Source organism: Thalassophryne amazonica, chromosome 8, assembly GCF_902500255.1.
Source record: "Thalassophryne amazonica chromosome 8, fThaAma1.1, whole genome shotgun sequence".
Lineage (NCBI taxonomy): Eukaryota > Metazoa > Chordata > Actinopteri > Batrachoidiformes > Batrachoididae > Thalassophryne > Thalassophryne amazonica.
In genome coordinates this window covers 12,320,433-12,338,215 of record NC_047110.1, presented here as the reverse complement: position 1 = coordinate 12,338,215, position 17,783 = coordinate 12,320,433, and the positions used below count along the sequence as shown (strand labels likewise).

Sequence of the window (17,783 nt, the reverse complement as noted above, 5' to 3'; positions counted from 1 at the left end):
TGATCTGCCTAGCCGAAAATTTCAACCATTGGTAAAATAAATTGGTCTTCAACCCTTGTGTGCGGGCTAGGTCTGTACTGGGATCCCATCTCCCTAAGTGACTGCTTGTTTCTAGGCTTCTAATTGTCCTCTTTTTCCTTGGTTTGATTTTTACCCATTTTGTGGCTTCATGTACTGTAACAGTTACGTCTTGCTTGGTTTCCCTGCATCCTCTTTTATCACAAATTACCTCTATGTTGAGTGTTCCCTCCTCTTCACATTTGATGCTAATGGCTTCGCCTAATATGTAATCCCCCAGCTTTCCCTGTATTCCTATGTTCTTGTAGGCTTTTGATTTAATGTATACCAAATTATATGTTTTTCCTGTGTTTAGAATGCCTTGTTTAGCTGCTATTGCGGCCATGGCCACGGCACAGTCCGTTGTATGTTTTGGATGTCTATTTTCTCCCATACTGACCACCAGTAGTATTGTCAATCCCTTGAATAATTCCTTAATCATTGCTCTGATGACTGTTGAGATGTGCTACTAGATGTGCTACTAAGTGAGCCGTCACTAGATGAGCTGTCACTAGGGATGTGTGGTGTATCTGTGCTTTGTCTGGGTTGTACTTCCTGCGGTTCTTCTGTCGGTAAATCTACTGAGTTGCTGTCCGAGTCTGATGTCTCCTGTGGCCTGTCTATCCGTCGGTCTGTATTTCTGTCTGTCTGTTGGCCTGCGTCTCCAGTTGTCTCTGAGTCTGCATCTGAGTCTGTCGCTGCTCTATCTGGCAGGGATCCACTACTCTCTGAAGCTGTGCGTCGTCTTTGTTCAATCAGTCTCTGTGAGTGCCTTGGCCAGTGTTCGCCTGGCCGCAGGGAGGCGTGGCCTTCCCTCGGTGCTTCTTCTGGCTGCAGGGAGGCGTGGCCGTCCCTCGGTGCTGCTGTAGGGTCTCTGGCTTCTCCTGCTTCCCCCTTGGCCCGGCGGCTCTGCCAAGACGAGCTTGCCGAGGCCGCAGGGGCGCTGGGCCACCAACCCTACAGCAGTGGTTTAAATGAAACCAAGTGTCCTTACCGTCTACTTTGACTGCTGTACGTGAGGCAAGAATAACTTTGAAAGGACCTTCTCGGCGGGGCCTGTCCCACTTCTTTTTGAACACCTTGACGTAAACCAGATCACCAGGCTGGATGCTCTGATTTTCAAGTGGAATCTCTGCTTCTCTGTCTTCTGTAGCACCTTTGACCTGCAAAAAGATAGTTTTGTGTATTTGGGTTAACTGTCTCAGATAATTATGCCATTCGTCTTGTAGCTGCTCCAGCGATGGTCCTTCGTAGGGTCCTCTCAGGTATGGAATAGGCATCGGCCGACCTGTAAGAGCTTCAAATGGTGTCAAATGGGTTAGTCGGTTAGTTTGTGAGCGCATTGACAATAAAGCAAGCGGCAACGCATCCAGCCAGGTTAGTTTGCCATTGCTGTCTGCTATGATTTTTGCTAGTTTGTTCTTTAAAATGCCATTAGCCCGTTCCACCGCCCCATTTGATTGGGGGTGATAAACACACCCAAACTTCTGTTTGATACCCAATTGTTTGAATGTTTCTTGTGTAACCTTGGCTACAAAAGCCCTACCGTTGTCAGATGAGATAGTATCTGGAATGCCAAATCTTGGAAAGACATCTCGGCACAAGAATTTGGCTACCGTTTTATGGTCTTGATTTGCAGAGGCTACTGCCTCAATCCATCGGCTGAATCTGCATATCACTACCAAAACATATCTCATTCATTTAACTCGATTTTCAGCTCCCATGTCTATGAAATCCATCATAAGATGTCTGAATGGCCCATCAGGGACCGGAATGTGGGCTAAAGGGGCTGTGAATGATTTCCGGACATTGTACTGTGCACATACCTCACACTCATTCAACAAACGGTCCACTGTTGCTGCCATATATGGTGACCACCAGACAGCTTTTAGTTTGTTCATAATTTGGACTCGCGAACAATGATCAGGTCCGTGGGCCCAAATGATTGCATGTCGTAATAAATTGGTGGGTAACACAAAATGTCCATGACTACTGCGCCACAGCTTGTCCGCTGGCCCCTGACTGCGTGTCTCAATAGCGCCTCGTTTAACCCACATTCGTTTTTCTTCTCCACTGGCCCTACTTTGAGCCACTATCAGTGCGTCAAGTGAAACCAGTGGGGCACAATCTTGGATGGTTAGCAGGGGAAACATATTTTCTCCTTGTGCTCCTTTGCGAGCTGCGTCATCTGCTAGGTTGTTACCTTGAGCTATGATGTTATTATTCTTTTGATGACCTGCACATTTAATGATGGCTACCTCAGACGGTAATTGGAGAGCTTGTACAGTTGGGAAATCGCGTCTCCATGAAGTGACAGGGGTGCCATCTGCTCTCAGGAATTCCCCTTTGTTCCAAATGGTTTGCATGTTAACATGAACATACCGGCCATAAGCGTAGTCTTGGAGTCTGGTGTAGACATATTAACACGTTGATCTTTAGGCTAGCTGGCAAGCCATAGTTAAGGCTTTGATCTCTGCCAGTTGGGCTGAACAAGGCTGATCAATTCCTTGGGACTCCATTAATTCAAAGGTCTCGCCATCGTGTTTAGTTTAACTATCCCCATACCCGCATGCAATCCCGCGGCATCCCGAAAGCATGAGCCATCCACGAACAGGGTTAGATCTGCATCTATGGCGTGATTATACAAATGTTCTCTGGCTCTCAAAATTTCTCTGTCCTCTGACACCAGTTGTGTGAGTACCATCTAACGGTGTGGTCAATTTGGTGGCGGGATTCACCTGGTGACAACGTTGTATGTTATTCTGGAGCGGACAACACAACTTCATATCCAGTGCGTCTAGCTTGTGTTAAGACACAAACGTTGACTGGTTAGCAGGGCATGTAACTGATGCGACGTTTTCAACGTTACTGCATGTCCCATGATTATGGATGATGCTTTTGAAATGCAAAGGCAGCTGCTGCTAGACCCTGATAGCATGGTGGCAATCCTGTTTCAATGTTGTCAAGCTTTGTACTATAATAGGCCAATGGTTGTTTTGCCTTCGTTTGTTTCCTGCATTAGTACAGCACAAGCATATCCAGTTTTTTCAGTAACATACAAATGGAAAAGGTTTCCCATAATCTGGGTTACCTACCGCGGGAGCAGATGCATGGTCTGTTTTTAGGGCCTCAAAGCTCCCCGTTGCCTCATCTGTCCAGACCGAGGAGAGCTGCATTGCTTGTTTGCCCCCTGCTCTAATCATGGCACGCAAAGGTGCAGTTTTTTATAGCATAATCACAAATCCATGGCCGACTGTACCTGCCATGCCCAAGGAATGAAAGCATCTGTCCCACTGTTTGGGGTTGGGAGCCTTGAATTATAAGCCTCCACCTTGGCTTGGGTGCTATACATCGCGTGGATCCCCACACAACTGTCTTCCCAAGGTATTCTACTTGTTGTTTGCAGAACTGCAATTTTGGCCTTACTTACTTTATGACTCCATCTGCCATGCATGCAATACAATTAATTGAATCTTGTTTCACACACTGTTCTTGAGTCCTATGATGCAATAAGGCGATCATCCATATATTGCACCATGTCGGGGTATGTCAAGGTGTTGTAAATTCTTCAAGCCAGGACTTGTTAAAGATGGCTGGGGACAGGTTCAGTCCCTGAGGTAGCCGTGTATACGTTAGCTGTTGTCCCAGAAATGTGAATGCAAACAAATGTTGTGAGTCTGGGTGCACAGGCACACTGAAATAGGCTGAACACAGATCGATTACTGTGTACCATTTTGCTCCAGCAGGGATGCTTGATAGTATAGTATGCGGATCAGGTACTATAGGTGCATCCATTTCTATTATTGCATTGATAGGACGCAAATCATGTACCAGCCGATACTCTTTGGTATTGTTTTTAGGGATAGGATAGATAGGAGTATTGCATGGGCTTGCAGTTTTTATTAGAACTCCAGCTGCCATTAGTCCCTTAATTACTGGTTTTATGCCTTCAATAGCCTGAGGTTTTAATGGATACTGCCTTTGGTGAGGCAGTTTTGCTCCCGGTTTTACTTTTATTTTTACTGGTAAGGCTGTTTTTACTAGTCCTACATCCGTTTTGCTTTTGGACCACACCACTGGTGGTATTTGCTCTAACAATTTCTCTTGTTGGGCCGATAACACCATCTGTCCCTCTGGTCTAGGATTGAGCTCCACTTTTTGAGCTATAGCCTCATCATTTACTTTTAAATTAATTCGTACAAACTGCTGGTCTTTTGACAGATGTACTTGTGGACTTTCCATGTTTTGCCATTCTTCAACTTCTGAGGCTGTCTTTACCATTGGACCTAGGTCATGGGATTCGTACTTTTCAGAGACTAAAAGGGTCACATGAGGCCTGGCATTCGGCACTTGATACCATTGTTGTTCAGCTGAAGTTAGCTTGACAGAAGCTGCGGCCCCTTGGGGACCTAAATAAATTTCTGTAGTGGTTATGTGAAACAGCCGTTGATTCATCAATGCATCCCAGCAGCATGCATAGTCAGTTTGTTCTTGTTTGGCGTCGAACATCAGGGTGACATGTAAAGGTAAACTAGGTGTACATACTGCTTCATAGTGTTGTTCTGCCCAGGGCTTCCATTTTTCCCATTCCAGTTGGAGATTTGAATTTTCTGGTTGTAACTTCAGCCAGTATACCATGGGTTGCACAGGTCGGCCCTTGTTTTCCATGTCCATAAGCACCATAATGTTGGCGAGTGCTTCGTCAGGAAAGTGTATTTGCAGTCCTTGATGGGTACACACTATCTGGGTTTGTAGCTTACATAAAATGTCTCTTCCCAGCAAATTCACAGGTGTATTTTGTGAGTATAACAGGGGTGCTTCAATTGTTTTTCCTGCAATCGTTACAGGAAGTGGGCGTGTAAACGGTATTATTTGAGTCTTCCCAGAGAAGCCGATGGTCTTAATTACAGACCCAGAGAGGGGGAGATGAGCGCCCATTTTCCCTATGCAAGAGTATGTTGCCCCTGTATCCACCATGAACGGGAAATCTCTGTTTTGTATATTAACAGTGACGGTTGGCTCTTCCTTAGGTATCATCGAAATAGCCAATGCCACCGTTTCCCCCTCTGTCTTCTCTAGGCCTCCCTATTGCCAATAGGCAGAGGGTCCAACCCAAGGTCGGGCCGGACAATTTCTCATTCGATGTCCAGGTTGTCCACAGCTCCAACACTCATTAGAGGGTTGATCCCCTATTGGGGGTGTTGGTCCCATAGGCGGTCCCGCTTGACTGTTCCTGGGAGCTGAGTTTTGGAATCTGCTTCCAAATGAAGGTTGGCGAGATCCTCTTCACCACCCTCCTCTTTGACCTTGAAAGTTCCGTGACTCTCCTCTCCACCCATGACTGTAGGTGGGTCCATTTCCGGGTGTGCCAGTGCTATGGTAGTGATAGTGATGCTCCACTGGTGCTGAGACTTCTCCTGCAGCAGTGCTCCCTGCTGCTCCTTGGGGCTCTGTGTGGCTGTTACCACAGGTGCCTGTATGGTGGCAGCAGTGTTTGCCGTAGGGCCTGTGCTTGCCGACTCAGAAGGAACAGGGGTCATCATTGGTGCCTGGGTCTTTGTTTTTTCTTTCTTGACTTTGGTTAGCTCTCCCAACTGCATCTGCACCAATTTTTTCGTCAGGGATTTTGCTGCATCTTCTTCTTTTTGTTTTTCTTTCTTGTAGATTTCAAGATGGTGACAAATATGCTCAGAGTATAAAGCCCAATTCATTTTTGATAGTCCCACAACTCCATCTAGGGCTTTCTGAACCTCATCTGGTAGAGCCTTTTTTACAGTTATTTTAAACAGGATTTCAGTTGCTGGAGAATGGTTCCATGCATTTCCTGTTTCCTCGGTGCAGGAACTTCTTTGGGCACTCTTCAGGTGTCCACTCCTCATCATCCAATTTAGAGGGATCCAAGACCTCAGGGTACTTTCTTCTCAGTCCTTCCCACATGGAGTTTCTATAGCGATTAAAGGGGGCTTCATCATGTTGATTTGTGCCCATCATCTGTGTTAGTCCAACCTTTCCTGCTAATTCTTCAGTGTCATGTTTTCCCATGACATGCATTAGCAAGGCTTTTATGTCACCTAAAGACAAGGTTACCCCTGCAGTGCCTTCTTCTAAGGCAGTTATCCATCTCCCAGCTCCTTGGGTGATGTCTGGCAGCCTGTTGGCCAGCCCCACCATGTCTGTCCAGCTCCATGGGGTATACACATGATGACCATTTCTAACCACCAATGGGCATATGAGGTCTTCGTCCTCCTCTTCTTCTGTGGGGGCTCCATACTGTCTTCCAGATCGAGTGCGACTGACTGGTTCCAGGCAGTCCATCCAGTCGGTTATATTCTGTTCTAAAGCCGCTATGTCTTTGGCTACACATCGTTGTCTTTGCCTGAGTCGGGCCTCTTTTGCACTCTCAATGATGATCTCACCAGAAATCTTTCGGGTGGGTGGCTGTATAATGTGATTCCCTTGATTGGGCGTCGACTGTTGTAATATTCTTCTTTCCTCGGTGTCCCTATGTCTTTGTATTCTTTCCTTCGCTAGCCGAAGTTGCTCAGCTAGTTCTTCATTATCTCTTCTGACCAGATCCAGTGTGTCACAGAAGCTCTTGTGCCACTCTTCGGAGCCTCTATAGCCTGTGAAGGTCCAGTCGGCTGACTTATGGTGGGAGGGGACGGTTTTCAGTGGACCTCGATGTGCAGGCGGAGCCTTCAGGTCTCTCTCTTTATCCTCGTCTGCCAGACCAATAACTTGCTGGCTGTAACACCTGTTTTGTATTTTAAACCCTTAAAAGGATTAAATTTCCAACTGCTATGCCCGTCTTCTTTTTCTTTAACTAAATATGAAAATTTACCTGTTTCCCACCGAACCTTCCTTGGGACCACAGTCAGAGTCAACCTAGGAAACAGTTCTTCACCTGGATCGGTTGGTAGTGTTACTAAATGATTTAATGGTATGCTAAGTTCTTTATTAGGGTCAGCACAAAGCAGCTCCAGCCACGGGGTTAAACCCTGATGCCACAGACGTCTTATCAGCAGCTCCCAATTAATTAGAGGGAATTGTTCTTTCTTTTGCTTCAGATTGATTACCTTAGTAATCTGCCATAATTTCTGATTGATCTCTTGTTCGTCCTGCCAATGTTCTGCTCCTACCCTGTCAAAATAGGTCCTTTCCAGCCAAAAATGTGTCCTGATTCCCTGGGTTTCGATGTCTCCGTCAGTCAAGTAATGTTCTGGGAGTATTATTTCATCATCACTTAAGTCTCCCATCAATGACTGTCCCAAGCATTGATCAGTCTGTCAGCTTTTTTACTATAATCTAAGCTTTATCTCTTTTGATTTATAACCAATTTTATTTATTTAATCCTCTTACAACCCTAACACCTCCTAATGTCTTTGCTCCCGACTTTCTATTTCCCTTCTAATTTTTTTTTTTTAACTTTCTGCTTCTCGTCTTTTTCTGCTGTTTGTTTATTAGTTTTCTCTCTTTGAAATAATATCTACCTTCTCTGTATTACATAGCACTCTTCTCCTGTCTTTTTCTTCACTGTCCTCTGTTTCACACTTTCCTCTCTGCCTGTCATGCACCTCCCAAGTCCTACCTGTTGGGTCTAAATACCTCCCCCCTCGTACTCTTTCACATTAATCTTGTATGTCAGCCAGCTTGCCAAGCCCTCACAGCTTTTGCTTGCACCTCCCCGCTTACTCTCCACTCTCCCACACACAATTTCAACAGCTTTATACACAAAAATTATTAAAAACAACTTTCTATATCTCTCTATCTAGACTTTCTGCCACTTTTCACTCCGCGGCTTTAAACAACCTTTTTATTCACTTAACACCAATGTGTTCTGTTTAAGCATGTATCTCTTCTTCACGTTAGACAGCTTCTCCGCGCTGTCAGCAACTTCATATATACTTTTTTTACAAGCCCTCTTTGAGCGTACAATATTTCATTACTTCTACGCCTTACCGCGCCTCGCGTGCGTATCCTGTGCTTATATATTATTTTTCACCAGCTCCTTTCTGAGCATACAATATTTCATTTACTTCTAACGCCTTACCGCACCTCGCGTGCGTATCCTGTTGCTTACTATATTATTTCACAAGCTCCTTTCTGAGCATACATATATTCATTTATTTCTACGCCTTACCGCGCCTCGCGTGCGTATCCTGTGCGTACTATATTATTTTCACAAGCTCCTTTCTGAGCATACAATATTTCATTTATTTCTACGCCTTACCGCGCCACGCGTGCGTATCCTGTGCCTTTCTGCACTTTCTTCTACCTTTTTTTTTCACTTACTGAGCTCCTCGTGAGCTTAATGTGCCTTTGCACTGAAAATATTCTTTTTCTTTTCTTATAAAAAAAAAAAACTCATATTACTGTGTACTTAATTACTTATTCTTCTCCCACGCCCCACAAGCGTGTATTTGGTGCCTTACTGCACTATTTTCTGCTTCATTAATTCTCATGTATTCTGCACTAACTCTCAATTTATTTTATTATTTTTTTATAGTTTTTCTCTTTTCTTAAAAAATGACGTCCTTTATTGAGCTCTTTTACTTACTGTCAGCTGTGCTTCTTTGCACTTTTCTCTTTAAATCTCTTTATCACGTACGGTATTTCTACTGCGCCCCCTCAGGCGCTTATCTTGTGCTTTCTCTGCACGTATTCTCTTGTTAAACTCTTTTTTCTCACTTATTTCACTTCAGTCTCTGTTAAACTCTTTAAATAACCTTGTATAACCTTGTATCTATTTGTCAGTATACTCCCCTAAATTAACCCCTACAGCGCATGCTATCAGCCGGCACGTTAGTAATGAATTTCAACACCAATTATTCCCCAAGCATCCAGGTTAGTTCTCCACGCACTCTTTCCGCACCAGAGTTCATGAACATTCCTGACCTTTCACTCACACAGACATTCTTTTTCCCGGGAACACACACACCTTCTGAGCATTTTATCTACAAGGCCTGATAATTTTCAATCTTATCTTTTTTTTAGTCTCTTATCAATTTTCTTAGTCCAGGTTCTTTTGGGTAAGAGGCAATTAAAAATATCACCTGTCAACTTGGGCGGAAATCCTGACTCACTCCTCCAGATCGTGCAGAAATTATAAAAGGTTTCTGCTTACCTTTTAGTCGTGATCACTGTTATTTACGGTCTGGAGGGATGAGCTGGACTGCCCCAGGCTGCCGGAATGCCCCTGGACCCTCCTGAAGCTGGCTCGCCAAGTTCTGTCGCGGCTCGTCTTTTTGGTCTTCTCAGGATGTCGTCTTTTAGATAACACAAACTAATTGCAAGTGATATGCTAGAAAGAGGATACAACACTTTAGAATAATTCAGCCTTAAGCAAGATAAAATGCACAGAGTTTTTAAGTTTATTTAAGCCTTCGACACAAAGCTTAGACAAACTGAGTCCTCTAGAGAGACTGAATATGACAACCGCGCTCGTCTATTTATTGGAGACCCGCGGGCATCGCTCCTCCTTCGACTTTTTTATTTATTTCATTCCCAAGACATGGTTTTCTATTGGAAGCGTCCTCTAGTGAACCCTAAGCAGGTGTTAGGCCATTATTTCAATGTGACAAACGCTCCCATTAAAACATGAAGGATTTACAACTGATTTTTTTAAAAGACCTTCAGCCACAGGTGCAGCTGGCCTGAGGCCCCCTCCGCACGTGGCCTCAGCCACACGTGCAGCTGGCCTGAGGCCCCTGCACGCGGCCTGCGGGAAAGCACCTAAAAGGCCTTGGAAAGCCCCTGACAGACTAAATGACTAATAGAGCCCTTTTTTTGGGTTGAACACCTGCTAGTTCAACCAGAGGACATACAGTTCGGATCAGGACACTTGATAGTTCATCACAGTTCAAATATGGACCTAAAAATTCTTCTACAAAACACTCATGCAATTGTGAAACTTTGAGCATGTTGAACCTAAAAGCACAAACACATTAAAATATTCCAGTGGTCCCTCGTTTATCGCGGGAGTTCCGTTCTAAAAATAGCCCGCAATAGGTGAAATCCGCAAAGTAGTCAGCGTTATTTTTTTACAATTACTATAGATGTTTTAAGGATGTAAAACCCCTCACTACACACTTTATACGCTTTTCTCAAACAGGCATTAACATTTTCTCACTTTTCTCTCATGTGTAAACACTTTCAAAGTTCAAACCTTAGTAGAAAAATAAGACCAACCTGTTTTCACGCCCAAACATTTGTTTGAGAAATAAAAATAGAACGTTTTCCTATAAATAATTATGATGGCTTTTAGAACTAACGAATTTAATTTTAACGATCAACCGACGAAGTTGGACACATAAGAAATTATTAAGTGACTGACCAGTATTTCACGGTTCCACTGACCGCGCGTCTTTGTCGTGGCGCTGCGCTGCTGTCGCGCCTTTTTCCACTGAGTCACACCTCAGTGCAGGTGTCTTTTTCCGAGTGAAGAACACAGTTATGGGTAGTTGTTGATGCTCTTTTTTTCTTCTGGGTGAGAAGATTCTTATAAACAGACACGCAGAACACAATGCGCGTGCTCTGCCTTCGTGGTGCCGTGACCGGCCTGCTTGATGAGGAAGCAGAACACAATGCACTGTTTAAAAAAAAAAAAAAAAAAAAAAAGCATGCAAAATTGGACTAAAAAAATCCGCGAAACTGCGAGGCCGCTAAAGGTGAACCGCGTTATAGCGAGGGACCACTGTACTGGGTTTGCACAAAATGACCCCTTTAATAATGACCTTTTTGATGAAGAGTTTCATCAGGGCTACTATCATTTCCAAATTTGCCCCTTGAAAGTTAAAACCTTAATGAAAACCTTCAGGACCCGGTTTTCCACACAGTTCTAAATTTGGTCTGTTTTGTTGTATGAAGCTGTGAGTGGTGATGCAACAAAAAGGACGAGGTCATGTAGAATAATGTAACACAGAGCAGTTGTTCTTCTCACAGAAATGATCTTTGGCTGAGCTTTGAATACATCTGCACACAGATGTACTGTTGACCTTCCCAGCTTGGTAAAATGTTGTTTGCGCTGGCAGATAGAGATGAATTAAAACCATTGTGATGTTTTTAAAATATTGTGCATTCAAATGACCATTTTGCTTAAAAACAGTTCAATGAATTATTACTAGAAACTGTTGAGAAAACTGCCTGTTGGACACACTAGTAAATGTGCACACAGTAGACAACTGGTTGTGTTGAGCAATGACTGGCAGTTAACGAACACTTTAAGGAAGAAATATGTGCCGAGTCATCAGAGACTGAAATAATTCAAATGCACAAAACCCCTCCATGTATGGGCAGATGTGTGACGTAGAACTTCTTGTTTTTTATGTGAAACACCAATGGCAACAACAATTAAACAAAGGCACAGTGCTCAAGGAAGAGATCCTGACCATCCTGAATATGTTGAAATTATTTCAAATTTTGGTATTCAAATCTCAGATGCACTTCTTGTGTGGTTACTGGAATGAACATTTGAACATCAGCAAGTCCTTTAACTCTTCCTGGGGGATCCTGAGGCATTCCTAAGGCAGTTGGGAGATATAATCCCTCGAACATGTCCTGTGTCTTCCCTGGGGGCCTCCTCCCAGTTAGATGTGCCTGGGAGACTTCCCTTGGGAGACAACCAGAGACCATACTTGCCAGATGCCTATATAGTCAAACATCTCACCCTCTCCTTGAGTGCAAGTCCAGCTACCCAAATGAAGGAACCTAATTTACGGCACTTCTATCTATGACCTTCTTTTGGTCATTACCCAAAGCTCATGGCCTAGGTGAGGATAGGAGCATAAATCAACTGCTAACTTGAGCATCATCTTGACCTTAAACGTAGCCCCAATCCATCTGTTGGTCTCGCTCTCCTTCTTGCTCCCACTCATGAACAAGACCCCACAATACTTGAACTTCTCCACTTGAGTCAGTAACTCTGCTGACCCAGAGGGGACAATCCACTATTTTCTGACAGAGGACCATAGTCTCAGATTTGGAGGTGCTGATGGTTATCCCAGTGCACATTGGTGGTCATTGTCTGAAGCCAACAGAACCACATAATCAGCAAAAGGCAGAGATGCAATTCTGAGGTCACCAAACTGGACACAATCCTTGACTGTGCCTTCACACCCTGTCCATGAAAAACACAGAGGATTGGTGACTGGGGAACTGGTCTGTGATGCCCAGAATGTGGACACAGCTGATACTTTAGTTTTTTAGAAATCGTGTCATGCGTTCGCAGTGGTCCCGGTGCACCATACTCCCATGGCACCCCCACAAGACACATTGAAGGTTGCCATTTTCAGTTCCACAAAACACATGTAGACTGATCAGGTATACTCCTAAGCCCTGCCTAATATATTTGTGCAAGGGTAGAGAGCAGGTCCACCATTCCTCAACCAGAATGGAACCTGCATTGTTCCTTCTGAGTCTGCTTTGAGTAACCTGAGATAGGCTTTCCCGGAGAGACTGAGAAGTGTGATTCCTGTATACCAAGGGTGAGCAGCAAGGGCCAAGACAGTGCAGGTTTTCCTTGCGAACAATCACTTTAGCAGGTGGTTTTACTGATAAGCTGCTCTCGACTTGAAGTCCTGATAATCTGTAAAATCACCTGTTGAGGTGAGCAGTAGTAAAGAAAACCTGTACTGACTTGACCCTTCCAGGCACAGAACTGTCCACCTCTGCTCTCTGCAGTAATTGGAACACACTCTTGTTTTTTAAAGATGGGAACGACCAGCTCAGCTTTCCAATCCAGAGGTACTGTCCCAGACTTCATGCAACATTGTGTGGGGCTCTCAGCCATGACCGCCCAACAACATCCAGAGATTTCCAGAGTGTCATAATGCATCAATCAGTCGCTCTGTGAGGTGTCATAGCATCAAGCCTGGTTCACATGGCAAGATAATTAGGCCGATATCGGACCCGATCTTCCCCTTCCGACAATCTTAAGGACACCCCAACAATCGTGATGACGCTATATATAATCTTATCAGTTATTCCTGCCGTGTGTTAAGGATGTGAGGAGCTATATGTGACATGCAGCCAATCAGAAAGCGAGGTGTCTGACCTGGGAATGTTTGTGTGTGAAATCTGTTTGTGTGTGTTGTTGTTATCAGGGGGCTGACACCACACACTGTCAGATCTATGATTTTTATTTATTTTTTTTTTTTATCTCCACGTGTGGGGTCTGTCAGGTTTTGGAATCGTACAGATAATTTTAAAAACCTGGGGTCGATATAACCAGTCGCTAGTAGATGGCAGTGTTGTATGCAATTTGACGCCGGTTATATCACATGGCCTGAATCACAATTTAACACACTTTTTGGCTTTTGGAGGAAGCAACCTGGGCTTCTTCTGGCATTTTTACATAAAACAAACACAATAACAATATCTATAAACCCAGAGAATATATTCACAAGAGTTTTAGGCACAATATACAAAGAGTTTAATGCTGTTGTCCGTGTGGAGCCTGATCAGAGCCTCTCAAATGCATTTCTTCTGTCATGACTGTACCCATAATGCACTGGGCACAGCTGCATGTCCACATTAAAACCCTTAAAATTAGTGCATTACTTTAAAAGTAAAACATATATCTGATATTCTCACTTGACGCTAATTTAAATAACTTGTTCGAAATTAGTTTGGTTAAAATTCTAACCATAAGTTAAAACTCTATGCCTCTGGATGACTTGGGTGATATTGCCAGCATATTAGTATGGGGTCAAAAGAAATGAGTTTTTTTTCCTTTTTTTTTTTCCTTTCTATGGCCAGTTCTCCTTTGCCTGCAGAGTATAGAGCGGTTTCTTCTAGAACCAGCTCTTCTCTACTTATAGAGGATAGAACTGCGCATCTACTACAAAAAGCTACATCTGCAAAAATGTTAGCGGTCTGAAAATTATCGGACCAAAACTTATCAGAAGATAATTGGTCCAGTGATGGTTTTCAAAGTTATCTGAAAAGCTAATCCGATAATGTAAACATTATCTTCGATAATTGGCGGTTAGCTGATTAGCGGAACTGTGCCAGCCACTGCAGCAGTACAATGTATGGTTGGAATGATTGATGGGTTCAAGTCGGACATGGGATTAAATCTGAGCTCATCAAAAAAAAAAAAAGCCAGAAAAGAAAAACATTGTAACTTAATCAGTTAATGAGGGGTATAAACCTTGTTTGACTATGTTGGAATGGGAATGTTTGTTTGTTCCACATGCGATTTTCAATTAACCCACTGATGCAGGGGGAAAAAAACCATCAAACACTTCATTTTTATATTAAAATTCTGCTATGCCTAAACTTTGCAGTCATCATTAATGTGATCTGTGCCCTTTTTAATTTGTCTGTATAAAGCGAGACATCGAATGAAACATGCTGTTCCTTTCTCTGTGTTATCCGTGGGCCTGGTCCTGTTGTGGCATGCTGAGGTGATAAATTTAAAGCACAGTTGCTTTCCAAATGCAAAACGCATTTTGTCATGACACGCACAAACTGTAGACACTGGAATTTAAAGTGTACCACTGATACTCACTTTTACAGTAGTAATTTTAATGAAATGATAAATTCTTCCTTTATGTTGTGCTTGACAGTGCACATCTATATCAAATTCAGTGTGTGATGCAGCCACGTGTACACAGCAGGAATAAAAATACTCAAGTTATCAGGGCACATTAAATCCCAATCTGAATACAGCCTGTTTTAAATGTCATGCCAAAACATTTTTTTAGTTGATCAAATTTTGGAGGAGGAACTTAAAGCATTTATAAATTATTAATGAATTTTTTTATGGAATGCTTAATGGATATATTTATTTTATATATAGTTTTTTTTTATTCTCAATCTGTCAATTCTTTGGTGTTACACAACATTTTTTTTCTTTTTTAGATTAATTATGTGTACAGTTGTTAATTTATTTTAACTGTTTTAATTGTTCATCTTTGCTTTTATTATTTGTACATTTTTAGGTATTTACTTTTATGTGTGGATCACTGGAAATAAGTGTTTTCACTTCATATATATATATATATATATATATATATATATATATATATATGCTTCTAGTATGTACATTGAATTTTACTAAATAAATTCAGTTATTCATGTCCATTTCCCTTTACAAAATGTCCAAAATATTTCCTTTTCTTTCTTTCACATTTATGCCAAAGTTGTCAAAAAATTATTCTGTAGCACATGCTAAAGTTTACATCATTTTCATTGACTCTCAATTAAACAAAATGCTGATATGCTGAAGTTACTAAATGCACAGACATCCAGAGGTGGCTCCTGTGTGTGTGTGTGTCTCTCTCTCTCTCTCTTTCTCTTTCTTTTGGTTTTGGCTAAATTATTTAATGGTAGAGGGATAGAATGTGTAATAAAAGTGCAAATTCAGGAACACTTAAATGCCTACGAGTTAATTGTTATCTGATTGAAGTCAGTTGTTTAAAATCATAATAATCACTTGTTAGATGGGACATAAGTATAAATTGGGACATTTGTGAATGCTTACTGACAGAATAACATGAAAAACTATGCAACAGACAGTTTGGTTAAAGCTGCTGTCCTTTAGGTGGCGCAATACTGTTTTGCTCTTTCTGAATGTTGGATTTTGAGTTACAGTTACTCAAATTCACCAGGTTCTGGATACTGTAGGGAGTTATTTTACAATAAAATAATTCATTTTGAATCATGGTTGCATACCAACGCAAAGTAAACAAAATCAATCTGAGATTTCTGACATCTGCCAATCCGGATCCAGACCACCTTCAAAATTCAGTGGAGTCTTCCGGGTTCTAACACCTATCTGTGGTGGAAATTTGGTGAGAATCTGTGAAGCAGTTTTGACGTAATCCTTCAATAAAGTGAAATCTTGATTCAGAATCACCTCCAAAATTTAATGGGGTCTTCCATGGCCTAATATTTATCTGTGGTTGAAAATGTTGTCAAAATACGTGCAGGAGATTTGATGTAATCCTGCTAACAGGCAGACAAATAAATAAACATTGATTTTATTACATCCTTGGCGGAAACCAAGGATGTAAACCAAACCCATGTCAAGATATTGGTAGACCAGGTCCTTATCGACTCAGCTACCTGCTCAACATATAGTTAAGCTAAGATAAAACTTTATAACTAGTGGTAAGATCCACAGGCAGTCTTCCACAGTGTAGTAGCATGGTAGGTAAAATCTACTCAGTGGCAACCCTGGGAATGGGAAGCTCACATCCTGTGATGGCAAGGCACGCCAAGGTTTGACAAGTTCAGAAAGCGCACTTGTGCTGGTATTTGTATCAGCAGTTGTGTATCTGAGTCATATTGGAAAATGTGGATCAGTCCACCTCGAGAAATAGTTGTTACATTAAGCAATAATAAATTAAAAAATGTATTTCTTGTCCGACTGTTTCTGCCACCATCAAGCCAAATGAAGCTCTCTGAATCTTTTTTGTACTTCAAAAAGCAGAGTAATGCTTGTTTGTCTTTTTATCCAGAAAAATCTGCAGAAACTGCAAATGTGGTCTGACTGAGCACGATGTCCAGATGAACTCTGAGGAGAATAAGAAAGTGGGGAAGCTGTTTGAGGACACCAAGTACACTGGACTCGTTGCCAAACTGAAGACTGATGGCATCCCCAGCTACCAGGGCACCATGGTGACCATCTCTCTCCCAGCCTCTGCTACTGCACATGTAGTACCGCCCAGTGCTGCCTCCACTGTGGTTCCTCCGAAAGCCACGGCCAGTTCTGTTCAGCCTGCTGCTGACTCGGTGGTCACCCAGCCCGCCAACACCCAGAGGGTATCAGGTGGTGTCACACCTGCAACGAGCAACAAGGCACCTGTTAGTGCTGTGCCAGCCAGTGTGGTGCCAGTACCACAAGATGTGCCCGTGACCTCTGTCACCTACGAGTGGGCCCCACCAGTGCCCAATAAGTATCTGGTAAGAGCTGAAGCACAAAAAAATGGTTTTATCTGTACAAAACATCTTCATTCATTGTTGGAGTGCAGCACCACCTTGAAAAACATTTTCACTGCTTCCATACAAAGGTAAAAATAGATCTGTTCAGAAAGTAATCAAATGTTATTGAAGTCCGGTCCAAAGTTACCTATGGTTACTTCAGCAAATGCTGTGGAGAAAGATCAAAGATCATTCAACAGATGTTCATCAAAGGACCTGTGGCGTATGTGCTTGTTCTTTCTGTGCACATGAGAAGAGCATGCACACATTAATTTTTATTGGACTAAGGCAGGGGTGCCCAAGTTCGGTCCTCGAGATCTACCTTCCTGACACTCTTAGTTGTCTCCCTGCTCCAACACACCTGAATCAATGAAAGACTCGTCAGCGGGCTTTTAATGAGCCTTTCATTGGATTCAGGTGTGTTGGAGCAGGGAGACAACTAAGTGTCAGGAAGGTAGATCTCGAGGACCGAACTTAGGCACTCCTGGACTAAGGACTTATGGTGGTGTCCCTCTCTGTCACCTTCTCATAGTGGCACCATCTGGTGGAAGTTTGAGGTAATTGTGAATTTTCAAAAAGTCATTTGGAAACTTGGAACTCAAAATCACAAATTTCAGGGCTCCAAACTAACTTTATTTATGAGGAGCACTGACTGAAAATGTTAGGAGTGCAAGCAGAAAATTTAGGCGCACAGCCCATAAATAGACCTGGAATGCAATTATTCACCTTTTCACTCATTTTAACTGTTAATGATGAATGCTTTGGAATAAATTAGCTCCCTCAGCCACCCCTGTCAGAAA

General features: G+C 42.7%; 1 protein-coding gene across 1 annotated transcript in view; it reads left to right on the top strand.

The window, feature by feature from the left end:
• Nucleotides 1–17,783, top strand: part of tes (testis derived transcript (3 LIM domains)) — a 65,134-nt gene that overhangs the window by 25,683 nt on the left and 21,668 nt on the right. The window contains 1 exon segment of the mRNA XM_034175740.1: nucleotides 16,521–16,965. Coding sequence (XP_034031631.1) covers nucleotides 16,521–16,965 — 445 coding nt within the window.